Source organism: Dermatophagoides pteronyssinus, unplaced genomic scaffold (assembly GCF_027571235.1).
Source record: "Dermatophagoides pteronyssinus isolate colony J.1.1.1.1 unplaced genomic scaffold, Derpt_VIB-CSIC_2022.12 sq0024, whole genome shotgun sequence".
NCBI lineage: Eukaryota > Metazoa > Arthropoda > Arachnida > Sarcoptiformes > Pyroglyphidae > Dermatophagoides > Dermatophagoides pteronyssinus.
Genome location: NW_027461548.1, coordinates 376,102 through 389,066, shown reverse-complemented (window position 1 = coordinate 389,066; position 12,965 = coordinate 376,102). Strand labels below are relative to the sequence as shown.

General features: G+C 29.0%; 6 protein-coding genes and 1 long non-coding RNA gene across 8 annotated transcripts; 4 read left to right on the top strand and 3 right to left on the bottom strand.

Annotated features, from left to right (window-relative positions):
* The first annotated feature begins 147 nt into the window (after positions 1 to 147).
* LOC113798314 (glucose dehydrogenase [FAD, quinone]-like) lies at positions 148 to 2,749 on the top strand. The gene is made up of 3 exons (XM_027348831.2): positions 148 to 728; positions 788 to 1,556; positions 1,636 to 2,749. The coding sequence occupies exons 1-3, from the start codon at positions 396 to 398 to the stop codon at positions 2,415 to 2,417; spliced, it is 1,884 nt and encodes a 627-aa protein (XP_027204632.2). The 5' UTR covers positions 148 to 395; the 3' UTR covers positions 2,418 to 2,749.
* Positions 2,750 to 2,863: 114 nt separating this feature from the next.
* On the top strand, positions 2,864 to 4,413 carry LOC113798321 (maspardin-like). The gene is made up of 3 exons (XM_075823177.1): positions 2,864 to 3,024; positions 3,100 to 3,636; positions 3,703 to 4,413. The coding sequence occupies exons 1-3, from the start codon at positions 3,011 to 3,013 to the stop codon at positions 4,193 to 4,195; spliced, it is 1,044 nt and encodes a 347-aa protein (XP_075679292.1). The 5' UTR covers positions 2,864 to 3,010; the 3' UTR covers positions 4,196 to 4,413.
* MED9 (mediator complex subunit 9) lies at positions 4,240 to 5,074 on the bottom strand. Its single transcript, XM_027348856.2, has 2 exons — positions 4,731 to 5,074; positions 4,240 to 4,654 (listed from the first exon to the last, which is right to left on the bottom strand). Exons 1-2 carry the CDS (start codon positions 4,874 to 4,876, stop codon positions 4,288 to 4,290), a joined length of 513 nt encoding a protein of 170 aa, XP_027204657.2. The 5' UTR covers positions 4,877 to 5,074; the 3' UTR covers positions 4,240 to 4,287.
* Positions 5,075 to 6,207: 1,133 nt separating this feature from the next.
* On the top strand, positions 6,208 to 7,499 carry LOC113798326 (polyisoprenoid diphosphate/phosphate phosphohydrolase PLPP6). Its single transcript, XM_075823224.1, has 2 exons — positions 6,208 to 6,438; positions 6,654 to 7,499. Exon 2 carries the CDS (start codon positions 6,670 to 6,672, stop codon positions 7,255 to 7,257), a length of 588 nt encoding a protein of 195 aa, XP_075679339.1. The 5' UTR covers positions 6,208 to 6,438; positions 6,654 to 6,669; the 3' UTR covers positions 7,258 to 7,499.
* Positions 7,149 to 8,565, bottom strand: LOC142645839 (uncharacterized). Its single transcript, XR_012846882.1, has 2 exons — positions 8,430 to 8,565; positions 7,149 to 8,355 (listed from the first exon to the last, which is right to left on the bottom strand). It is a non-coding gene; the product is annotated as an uncharacterized LOC142645839 (long non-coding RNA).
* LOC113798323 (uncharacterized) lies at positions 8,025 to 9,293 on the top strand. The gene is made up of 4 exons (XM_027348844.2): positions 8,025 to 8,149; positions 8,219 to 8,381; positions 8,444 to 8,792; positions 8,892 to 9,293. Exons 1-4 carry the CDS (start codon positions 8,071 to 8,073, stop codon positions 9,291 to 9,293), a joined length of 993 nt encoding a protein of 330 aa, XP_027204645.2. The 5' UTR covers positions 8,025 to 8,070.
* Positions 9,294 to 9,379: 86 nt separating this feature from the next.
* On the bottom strand, positions 9,380 to 12,595 carry LOC113798318 (uncharacterized). 2 transcript variants are annotated; one of them, XM_075823222.1, is made up of 4 exons: positions 12,362 to 12,595; positions 11,203 to 11,875; positions 11,014 to 11,091; positions 9,380 to 10,952 (listed from the first exon to the last, which is right to left on the bottom strand). In XM_075823222.1, the coding sequence occupies exons 2-4, from the start codon at positions 11,531 to 11,533 to the stop codon at positions 9,604 to 9,606; spliced, it is 1,758 nt and encodes a 585-aa protein (XP_075679337.1). In that variant the 5' UTR covers positions 11,534 to 11,875; positions 12,362 to 12,595; the 3' UTR covers positions 9,380 to 9,603. The 2 variants fall into 2 exon arrangements, with proteins under 2 accessions (XP_075679337.1, XP_075679336.1); XM_075823221.1 differs by having other exon boundaries at positions 11,014 to 11,875.
* Positions 12,596 to 12,965: the final 370 nt, after the last annotated feature.

Below are 12,965 nucleotides of genomic sequence, written 5' to 3'. Positions count from 1 at the left end.
ACGAATGTCATCATCATTCGATTTTTTCTGCTTCTTCTTCTTCTTCTTCTTCTGTCATTACCATTGCCATCATCATTATCATCATTATAATAATTAAAACCGAGAAAATAAAAAGCATCAATCAAATTATTTCATTGTTTTTTTCTTTGTTGTTTTGTTCAAAATTAATCAATCAATCAGACCAACCAAGCCAAACCAAACAACGTTGTTTTTTTTCTCAAAAATTATTTCAATTTTTTCTTAAAAATTAACAAATTTTAATGTCATCATTTTGAATCATCATCAGATTGATTTTGTCCACAAAATTTTTCTTTTTTCTCGGTGTTTTCATATTGAGCTTTTGAAGCTCTTTGTTTGTTGGTTCCATACGACAATTTTTTTTTAAATAAAAAAAGATGACATTTAATGTTGCACCATTTTTACCAGCAATGGTACCATTGGCTACATTTTTATGGATACGTGCTGCTGATCATTCAACATTTTTATCAAGAAATACATGGGATCCTGAATATGATTATATTGTTATTGGTGCCGGTTCGGCTGGTGCTGTTGTTGCAAATCGTTTATCTGAAGATCATCATACAAAAGTATTATTATTGGAAGCTGGTGGTTCTGAAAATCTATTCAGTGATATACCATTAGCAGCGGCTAATTTACAAATGACACCAATCGATTGGGCATATCAAACTGAACCACAACAAACATCTTGTTTTGGTCTTATTAATCGAGTAAGTTTGATTTTTAAAAAATTCATTTTTTTTTTTTGGTTAATTTGTCCATCCTACAGCGAAGTAGATGGCCACGTGGCCGTGTAATGGGTGGATCATCCGTTTTAAATTATATGCTCTATGTACGTGGAAATCGTCGTGATTATGATCAATGGGAAGAAATGGGAGCTTATGGTTGGAATTGGCAAAATGTTCTACCTTATTTCATCAAATCAGAAGATAATCGTGATCCAATTATTGCATCAAATGGTTATCATGGTGTTGGTGGTTATTTAACTGTATCAAGTCCATCGGATATTACACCAATATCGTTAGCATTTCCACAAGCAGGAAAATACCTAGGTTATCCAAATTCCGATATTAATGGACCAACACAAACTGGTTTTGTAATACCGCAAGGTACAATACGTCGTGGTGCACGTTGTTCAACTGCTAAAGCATTTCTATCTTCGATTCGTGATCGTTCAAATTTACATGTGTTAACATTTGCATATGTTACACGTATTTTATTCAATGAAAATCGTCGTGCTATTGGTGTACAATTTGATCGTTTTGCATTAACACATATGGTTTTGGCACGTAAAGAAATTATAATTTCAGCCGGTTCTGTTAATACACCACAATTGTTAATGTTATCCGGTGTTGGACCAAAAGATCATTTACAAGCACTTGGTATACCTGTTATTGCTGATCTACCGGTTGGTGAAAATCTTCAAGATCATATTTATCCAGGTGGTATACATTTTCAAGTTGATGCAAAATATTCATTCGTACAAAGAAGAGTTGTTACTATACCAAATTTATTATCTTATTTTGCTTCTGGTCGTGGTATGTTGTTTTTTTGTTTGTTTCGATATTTGGGTTTTTCATTAATTCTTCCATTACACAAAATCCATCCATTCAACAGGTCCTTTAACTGCATTAGGTGGTGTTGAAGGTCTTGGTTTTATCAATACAAAATATGCTAATAAAACGGCTGATTATCCTGATTTTGAAATACATTTAGTTAGTGGTGGTCCATCATCTGATGATGGTCAAACATTTCGTCGTGTACAAGGACTAACCAGACAATTATGGCGACAAGTTTATCAACCTTATATAACAACAGATTCATTTTCTGTTTATCCAGTTATGTTACGTCCGGAAAGTGTTGGCTATATAAAACTTCGTTCATCAAATCCATATGATCCACCTATAATCGATCCAAAATATTTAACACATCCAAAAGATATATTGAAAATGGTTGATGCAATGAAAATATCGATTGCTGTTGGCCTAACACCGGCATATCAAAAAATGAATGCACGTTTATTTGAAACAATTTTTCCTGGTTGTGAACATTATCAAATGTGGAGTGATGAATATTTAGCTTGTGTTGCAAGAAGTTATACGGCAACAATTTATCATCCAGTTGGAACGGCTAAAATGGGTGCACCATGGGATCCAACAGCCGTTGTTGATCCTGAACTTCGTGTTCTAGGTGGTATTAGTGGTTTACGTATTGCTGATGGTTCAATAATGCCTAGGATTGTATCGGGCAATACAAATGCACCGATCATAATGATTGGTGAAAAAGCAGCCGATCTTATTAAAGGTATTAATTTGCCAAGGTATGATATGGATGATGAAACGAAAATAACATTATCAAGACAATCAATAGCCAAAAATGATCAATCAAAATTGAATTGAAACTTTTCAATCATCTGACAATCACTTATTCAAAGAAACCAAAATTCACAAGTGCCATTCTAGCCGAACACCAAATATATACCGGGTTTGATCAATTTTTTTTTGAATTTGTTTAATTTATTAACTTTTTGTGTTTGTTTGTTTATCGTCGAACTTGTATTTTTTTTTTCTCGGTCACATTACAGGGATCATCAACAATTTTTGTTCTATCATAGTTTTTAAAATTTTTTTTTTAGAATATATATTCTGTAAATTAATTAGTTGTATTTTGTAAATTATTAATTATTAATTAATTTTGAGAAAAACTAAATAAACTCAAATTTTTTTAGTCACTTTTTTCGAAATTTCTATTTACACTCAACGCGACACTATATACACTCTGAATGGTTTTGAAATTTTTCTTTTGTTTATCATTTTTGAATCAATATTTTTTTTTGGAATTTGACAAAAAACCAAAAAACTTTGATTTCAAATCAATTTTTTAAAAACACTTTAAAATAATAAAACGCCCCGAAAAAATCTTTTTTTGTAACTTGATTATGTAAACGTTTTTATCTCTTAGTGTTTTCACTTGTTTAGTCGATCGATCGCGAATGGCAGAAAAAATGTAATCATATTTTGTTTGTTTTGTAATCAATCACAGAAAAAAAATGAATAACTTTTTTCTTAATAAAATCAATAGATTTAATTTAATTGGATATAATTCGAATGTAAAAAATTTGGAAAATGATCAAAAAGAATCATCATCATCAACAACGAAATCAATTACATTCGAATCAATTGAAACTAGTGATCAATATTGTAAATTTCGTAGCCAAATTGCATTAAAACGTCATGCATTGGATGATAATGATGGTAATAATTTATGGACAATATATGAATGTGGTCCAAAACAAATTGATTGTCCAATAATATTTTTACCACCAGTAAGTGGTACAGCTGATATTTTTTTTCAACAATTATTATATCTATCGGATCGTGGACATCGTGTTATTGCAGCTGAATATCCGGATTATTTTTCTATCGATGAATTCAATATTGGTTTCGAACGTTTCCTCCATTCATTTCAAATACGTCGTGTACATATTTTCGGTGCATCATTAGGTGGATTTTTAGCACAAAAATTTGCCGAAAAATATCCTGAACGTATTGCATCATTAATTCTTTGTAATTCATTTGCCGATACAACAAGATTTCGTTTTGTAAACACTATTCCACTGTAAGTCATTCAAAATATTTTTTTTCCCCGAAAATTAACCCCATTCATTTTTTTTTCTTCATTTAGGATATGGATAAATCCAACATCAGTATTACGAAAATTATTCATTGCAAATCGAATACCTGTCGATGCTGATGAACGAATACATTCAGCATATGAATTTATGTCCCGGAAATTATCATCATTAACACATCGACAATTAGTAGCACGTTTACATTTAAATTTAACTGAAAATTATGTTCAACCTGAATCACTTCAATCACTAACGATTACAATAATCGATGTATTTGATGAATGTTCAAATAGTGAACAAACACGTATTGAAATGTATAAAATGTATCCAGAAGCACGATTAGCACATCTTAAATCAGGTGGTAATTATCCTTATCTAAGTCGCCCGGAAGAATTAAATCTACATATTTTAGTTCATCTTCGACAATTTAATCAAACTGAATTGGCATCTAGTGTACATTTTTTACCCAAAGAACCTCAACAACAACCATCATCATCATCATCATTATCGGATGATGAACCAAAACTCAACAATAACATTGAGTAATAACTCTGTGATTTTTGGATAAAAGAAATAGCCAAAGCAATATGTTTGTTTTAAAAAATTATGTTTTTTTAAATTTTTTAATTTACAAATTTTTATGATTTAATGATATTATTATTATTATTATTAGTTGATTGTTGTTGCGATGATATTCCTGATTGTAAATGATCAACAAATGAACTATTTTTATATTTTAATAATAAATCTTTTTTCATTATTAATTGCTGTCGTAATGATCGTAATGTTTGTAATTGTTCTTCTTTTGATACATTCGAACCAGATACTTGTGGGATTTGTTGACGAAATTGTTCAAATGTTTCACGTAAATTGTTTAATTTCGTGATATATTCGGATGTTGATTGAGTTGATGATTGTGTTGTCGATGATGATGATGATGATGATGACGATGTTGATTTGTTACCAGTTTTTGCTACAAAATTTTCTTGTGTTTCTTTTTCCAAACTATTTTTTTTATACAAGAAAAAAAGTTCAGTTAATTTAATCATTTTCATGTTTTTTTTGTTTGTTTCAAACTTACCATCGTAATATTTCATAAATTTGTGATAGAAAATTTATATTCAAATCGCTTGTTCGATATTGTTGTTCCGCTGTTGACGATATTTCTGATTGTTGTTGTTGTTGTTGTAGCTGCTGTTTAGATTCTTGCTTAATCGGATCATCCATTTTCAGAAAAAAAAGATTATCTTGTTGTTGGTAAGAAAGAAAGAAAATGAAAATGAAAATGAAAAATTGATTTTTTTAAAAAATTTGAGCTTCAAGATGTCAATCGAGTTGTCAGCTGATTTTCAACAATGATGTTCGATATGAGCATGCGTACTTCTACACAGAGAGAAATAATTTAGACTTTTTTAACATTTTTTGACTATTTTTGTCGAAATAGCGCGATCACATGACACAATTTTCAAAATTTTCATTCGAAAGTCGTCTGTTGAAACAAATCGAATACAAAAACTGTTGAAATAGCGAGATCAAGTGACAAAATCATTAAAATTTAAAAAATTAAAGTCGAATTTTGAAAAATTCCCTTAAGTCGAAGCCGAAATCTGAAAAATTTTCAGTCGAAGTCGAACTTTAAAAAAATTTTAATGTTAAAATCGGACTTTGAAAATTTTTTCGAAGTCGAAGTCGAATTTTTAATGTTAAAATCTGACTTTAAAAATTTTTCGAAGTCGAAGTCGAACTTTAAAAAATTTTCAAAGTCGAAAGCCGAAGTTTTTAAAAAATTCCCTTAAGTCGAAGCCGAAATCTGAAAAATTTTCAGTCGAAGTCGAACTTTAAAAATTTTTCAGTCGAAGTCGGACTCTGAAAATTTTTTCAAAATTAAAATCGAACTAAAAAATTTTTAAAGTCCAAAGCCAAATTTTTTAAAAAAATTCCCTTAAGTCAAAGCAGAAATCTGAAAAATTTTCAGTCGAAGTCAATCTTAAAAAATTTTTAATGTTAAAATCGGACTCTGAAAATTTTTTCAAAATTAAAATCGAAATCTGAAAAATTTTTGAAGTCGAAGCCGAACTTGAATTTTTTTCAAAATTGAAGTTTTTTAATTATTAATTATTATTATTATCGGAATGCACAACAAATAATACATAATTTTATAACTGATCCGAAATATAAAGAATTTCCTTAATCTAAATGTCGATCTAACATTTGGTTTAAACGGGTTTGGGCATATCTTTGGCGTTCTCGATAAGAAATCAAGCTTTTGAAACGAGATTAAGGCAAATATCGGAAAAATCAAATTCGGTCATCGGTTCGAATCCCGGCCGCTCCTTTCAACATAAACACAAAAAGGTTTCATTTGAATTTAATAATTAATAATAAATTTCCCAAAGGAAGCAGGACCAAAAGCCAAAGAGAAGAAAATAAAATAAAAATTAAAAAAGAATCCGAAAAGAATCAAATAAAGAACCCAAAGAATCAGAAAAGAAAAAATTCAGAAGAAAAAATAAATTTTTTCATGAAAAATATTGCTGCAACTTTTGAACAGGAGCGTTTCAATTTTAATATTAAAAAATTAAAGTCAGCGCCATCTGTTGATGAAACCACCTAAGTAGCGAAGTGAAAAGTAGAGTCCAAAAAGGACGTTACGCAAATTATTTCTCTCTGTGTACATTATTATTAATTTAACGAACAAAATTGATTTATCAAAATTTTTAGTTTTTTGACGAAATAAAAGATTTCTTTGTTTTTGTTTCTTTCTCCTTATAATTTGCATTGTATATTTGGTATGTAAATTGTCATCATATTTTATTATCACTCTCATTATCAACATTAACACCACTACGACAATTTATTGTCGGTTTTGTTGTTCGTTGATGATCTAAAAATATTTTGCCTGTCGAGTTTTCCTCCTTTCATTTCTTTCGTTTATTTGAATGTCAAATCACCATCATTTTTCAATTCAAATCCGAATCTAATTCTATCTCTATTGTCAATACAGAAATCGGAAAACAAAAATGGTCATGAAAAAATTACAAGAAAAATTAACAATTTTGGATCAAAAATTATCCTATCAATGTTATCGTATTGGTCAACATAATTTTCAAATTAAAAAACGTTATCTACAAATATTGGAATATTCATGTCATGGTATACCATGGTTAGCATTGATTACATTATTTACATTCACTACAAGCGATAATAATTTTTGGATTGAATTATTAATCGGTTTATTAATCGATATTGTTTATATTGCATTGGCAAAAGCATTTTGTCGTCGACGACGTCCATCATATGCACCACAAGCTGAAAATGCATGGATTACAGTGGATAAATTATCATTTCCATCTGGACATGCATCACGTTCAATTTATTTGGCATTAATTTTATCAAAACAATTTCCAATTTTAATGATTTTCATATGGCCATGGGCATTCGCTGTAACCGTTTCACGTGTATTATATGGTCGTCATTTTTTCGGTGATATTCTTGCCGGTATTTTTATCGGTTATTTTAACTATGTTACACAAAAATTTCCATTACAACAATTTATCAAATGGTTTTTAGTGACAATGGTTTACGAAACCATTAATGATAATTATTAATGATTATCTTCAGTTTATTCAAATTGACAAACATTTTGATGGCACAACAACAGCATCTTCAAACAACAACAACATAGAAGGTTTTTCAATGTTTTCATTTTCTCGATGATTAATGAAAAAATGTTCAAGTTTCTTCGTAAAAATAGTTTCTTTATCTCTATCTCTCTTTTTTCAAAAAAAAACTTCAGAATGAAATGAAATAAAATAAAATAAAATCGGAAATCAATTTCTTGTCAAAATAATGTTTGTGTGTAATGTTTTTTTCTCTCATTTTAACCTGGAATGTTTATCTACCTTGTGTCATTTTTTTGTTCGGTGGTGGTTGTTGTTGTTGTTGACGATCGGTTAGTCGATTGATTCAAATTGTTGGTTGAAACAATTTATCAATGTCCATAAATTGAATTTTTTCTTCTTTTTTTTTCTTTCTTGGAATCGATCAAGAAAAAAAAAGAATTTTTATGAATTATTCCACAAGGACATCAGCCATTTGGATAATCTATTTTATACAATTTACGTAGGTAGGTTGGTAATATTTGTTGTTCTTACGTCAAATTTCCGATAACCATTTCCTTCAGAAAGTTTTTCTTTTTCTTCAAATTGGTCATTCGTGATGAATAATTTTGGCCAGGTATATAAAAATCGATGTTTTCTGTTGTTGTTGTTGTTGGCAAACATTTTCATTTTTCTTCGATAATGGATCATTATTATTAATTCCATTGAATTCAACACATATCGTGCCAAAGCTCAATCGATATTTTTGAAAATCTTTTGAATTTTTTCTGTTTTTTTTTTTGAATTTTTTTTGAAATAACAATGTTATTGATTAAGATTTTTCTATTTTGTTTGGCAATCAAATTGCCTATATTAATCTTTATTCTTTTATCCATGACAAGTTAGTTTTTTTCTTTGTTGTTTCTTTGTCTTTAATCCAAATCGAAATTCATTTTTTTTCTGATTTTAGAATCATCGATGACGACTACCGAAACCGATTACAATGGTAAACAACAAACAACATTGGCCAATAATCAAGTGATCAAATTGATTATTAAATCATATGTTCATGAAATTCTGGAAAATCAATTAATACCGATGGATGAGCTAAAAGAACGTTTAGCAATGATAAAGTTAGTTGAACAACAAAAAAAACTTTTCCATATTTCAAAAATTTTTACCTTTTTTTTTACAGTGATCATATTGAAAATCATCCGGCATTACATCAGCAATATTTATGGGTTGGTTCAACACCACCACCATCCAATTATAATCCTGATCATCATATTTTGGAATATGAATCAATTATGCCATTTGATAATGAAACAACAACGATTTTTGCTGATGATAATGATGATAATAATAATCGTCATAATCATTCGAATAGCCTTAATCATAAACATAATCATCATACATTTCGATCATCATCAACAACAACAACACAACCAAAAATGATAATGAAAATAAAAAGAAAGAAAAATTCAGAAAAACGTGAACAATTACCATCGGAAGAGATTTGTGAAACAAAAGAAAAATGGGAACAGGTATGTCCTATCATTTATGAACAAGACAAAATTTAAAAAACATTCGAATTCGAATTCGAATAACATTCTTTTTTTTCCCGAAAAAAATTTTTTTTTCAGATAATCGATACACATGATCTATTCGATAATAAAGTGAAAGTAATACAGGAAAAAGATATGCAACAATTTGTTTTTACATATCGTTGTGCAAAAAATCATGGTAAATGTTTAGGTATATCACCATTATTTGAATCCGAATGTACTGAACGTTATGGTTGGATGTATATGTATTATAAACCGATTAATAATGATGATAATAATGGTGGCGATAACAGTAACGACAATGGTAATGAACGACAAGCACAATGGGGTTTTGTTAATGCACCACATCATTGTGCTTGTAAACTTAAACCAAAATTATTTAATAATAATAATTATCATAATCATAATCATCATTCACCGGCAAATTCAATGATAATGATGAATAGTAATGAAGAATCAATCATACCGAATGAAGTTTAACATCTTTTTTGTTTCAAACAACTTCTACCATCATCAAATCATCAATTATCATCATCAAATCATCGTCACGGAAAATTCAAAAAAAATTTAAATCAAAACAAACATAATAATAATAATATATTATCGTCGTAGGTAAATTATCCACACACAAAAAAAAATATCATTATAAATTCAATTACAAAAATTCTCATTTTGTTGTTGTCATTCATGATCATCATTTTTGAAAAAAAAATCACAAAGAAAAATATATTTTAAAAAAAATCATTTCGTTAATAATAATTTTTGAAGAAAGAAAGATTCGAAGAAAAAATCAAACAAAATTATTATTATTATTATTATTGATATGTCTATGATTTTCTTGATTGATCGTTGTTGTCAACATCAACGTTCGATTCTGTTGTTGATGATGATGATGATGATGATTATGATTGAATGTTGATGATGAAGATGATGGATGCAGGTGAGATAAACCCGATGATGATGATGTAGATGGCGGTGATGCAGATGTGGACGCAATCGGATTATTCATCAACGACGATGCCGATGATGCAGATGATGATCGTGATGTTGATGCAGCCATGTTCATCATTAATGAATATGATGGTGGTGATGATGTTGATGTTACTAATGGTGTTTTTTCATTATCATCATCATCGTCATCGGTAACATCATCATCCATCGATTGATGTTGACAACGTTGTTGATTACGTAATTGTTCATTAATTAATTTACGTTCTAATAATTCAGGTTCTTCAATAACCAAAAAAGTTTTAAAATTAAAATATGGTATCCGTAGTACCAAGGCGATCCATAACATCATTAGACAGAGACCAAAATACATATAAATAACAATGCTAATAAGGTACCAGGTACGATTTTCTTGCATTGAATTTTGCCCTGGTACATAATCACCAAGGCCAACAGTTGTAATCGTAATGAAACAATAATAAAATGAATCCAAAAATGTCCATTGTGATTCCATTTGTTTGAATAAAAAAGCCGGTAAGATTATCAAAGCAGAAAATAGTACGATTGTAACGATAAATAGGTGAAGAAAACGTATTTTCAATAATGTTATTTCATCGGTAAAATAACCGAAAAGTTTTATTAGCCATACTTCAATCTGTTTGATTGGTCCATCACGTATCATTGATATGATTATTGAAAGAAATAACAGTGTACATGGTATGGATATTGCACCAAAAACAATGGTCAGAATTTTTCCTTCATTCGTAATCGGTGTAACATGACCATAACCAATTGTAGTGACAACACTTGCAACATAAGTCATGCTTGAACCAAATTCCCAATTTGACATTTGTACAGGTACAATTAATGTTGATGTTTTAACCCTTTGACCTTCTTCTTCTGATTGTTCAGATTTTAATTGCTGTTGTTGTTGTTGTTTGATTACAGGTTGTTTACGTTGTTCGGTAACAATAATTTCTTCAATAACATTTTCAGGATTATTATCCTGGATAATATTTTCAACAATCATTTTCGAAACATTTTTTTTCATTAAATCATTATTATTATTAACACTTTGGCCATCATTATTCGTCATTAACATTGTATCGACTAGATCATTGAGCAACGCTAAATTAACACCTTTATCATAGGTAATGATTACGCTTTTGATGAATTGTTTCAATTCTTTAGCTAAATTTTCAAAAATCAAAAATCAAAAATCAAAGATCAAAAGTCAATCAATCAAACTTACAATCAACACATTGATTCTGTTGTAGAAACAATTGTTGTTTATTCATAATTTGATCACGTAAACGTTGTTCAGCTTTTGCTTCAAATGCCATAAACAATGATGCACCCAACAATATAATGGTTATATAAATGATGAAAAAAAATATCAATGTAATCATATGTGGATATTTTTCTTTTAATTTATATTCACAATTTATTATCGAAACGGAACGATTTTGATATAATGTTGTCGGTTGTCCTAATAGATCAATTTTTTCATATTCATCATGTTGTTGTTGTTGTTGTAATAGTTGTTGTTGTTGTTGTTGATTATCATTATTTGGATTATTATTATGATAAAAACTATATGGATAAAATTGATATGGATCTTGTTGTTGTTGTTGATATAATTGTTGTTGTTGTTGTTGTTGATAATGATGGTCATCAGAATGATTCGAAATTGATGATGATGATGTTGATGGTTGATTTACCGATGATGGCGATGATGATAAAGAAGACGATTGTCCGGTGGTTGGAGACATTTTTTCAAACGAAACAAAAATCGATCAACAAAAATTCAATGAAAACAAACAGAACAAAACAAAACAAAACAAAAAGGTTTTCATCAAATAACCGATTGATGGAAATTATTATTTATTGTTATTTTTCGTTTCAATTGTTGATTATTGATGATCATTAATAAATCGATATTATCGATATTGATTTGTTGTTGTTGTTGTTGATCAACATTATCAATCAGTCCAGCTGATGATGATGATTGTTTCTGATGCTTTTGATGATCGTTATTGTTGTTGTCGTTGTCGTCGTCAAGAGAATGCAATATCGAATTGTTGTTTGTTAAACATTGACAATCGTCGCTGAATCTTTTAGCCATGATGATCAAATGAACAACATTTATGTAATAGGAAAAAACAAAAAGAAAATTTCAATCAAAATGTAGTGCGATTGATAATTAATGAACAACATTCGTTTTTTTTTTTAAAAAAAAAGTAAAGAAATTCAATGTAAAGGACAAAAAAATTGATTTTTGATTTTTTTTCTGGCAAAACAAATCAAATCAAATGGTTCGATGTTTGGTTGTTTGATTGATCGGTTTAAATATAATGGAGAGAAATGATAACCAGAAAAAAACTCTAAAAACTCAATTTTAGCAGCGAGATTTTATTTTTATCGAAAAAATCAAATCAAACTTTGAACCTTTGTTTTTTTTGGTATTCATATTCGATTGATATCAATTAATGATATCAAAAGACTTTGTTCAGGCAGGAAAGAAGAAAAGAAATCAAAAAATAGCGAAATCAACAAAAATAAATAAACAAAAACAAGAAAGCAAAGAAATTGTCATTTACCGTTGTCATTAGGATTTTAAAGTCAAACGTCATCATCATCGTCTATTCATCATCAACATCTGGATCGCCAATGTTCGTGGATTCAAAAATATATATTAAATTTTCACAATTTTCAAAAAAAAATTAATTTAAAAAATCGATGTTTGTGGTGTTTTCATTTCAAAACTTGGAAAAAAAAGACAACATTCGAAGCCAAATCAATCGATCGATTGATTTTGATTTATCCGATGACATCATTTTTGTTGAATGCCATGCTTGAAAAAACTGATGACCAAAGTTTGTTTTTTTTTAATTTTTCAAATTTTTTTGAAATTGACAAAACAAAAATCAGAAAAAAAACAAAAATTTTTAAAATTCCACGAATAACAGACAAACCGGATTATTCGAGTTTCGCTCTTGAGACTTTTCGCTATTTTCACCCTGGCTAGTTTCTTCATTTTCAACAAGTGAAACTTTGAACCAAAAAAAAAAAAAAAAAAAAAAAACTTATCACCATCACCAGCGTCAATGTAGCTGTAATGTCTTCGTCGATGATGATAATCAATCATTTGGTTCCGGTAAACAAAAAAGTTCTGGAAATTTTTCCGAAAACAAAAAAAAATTT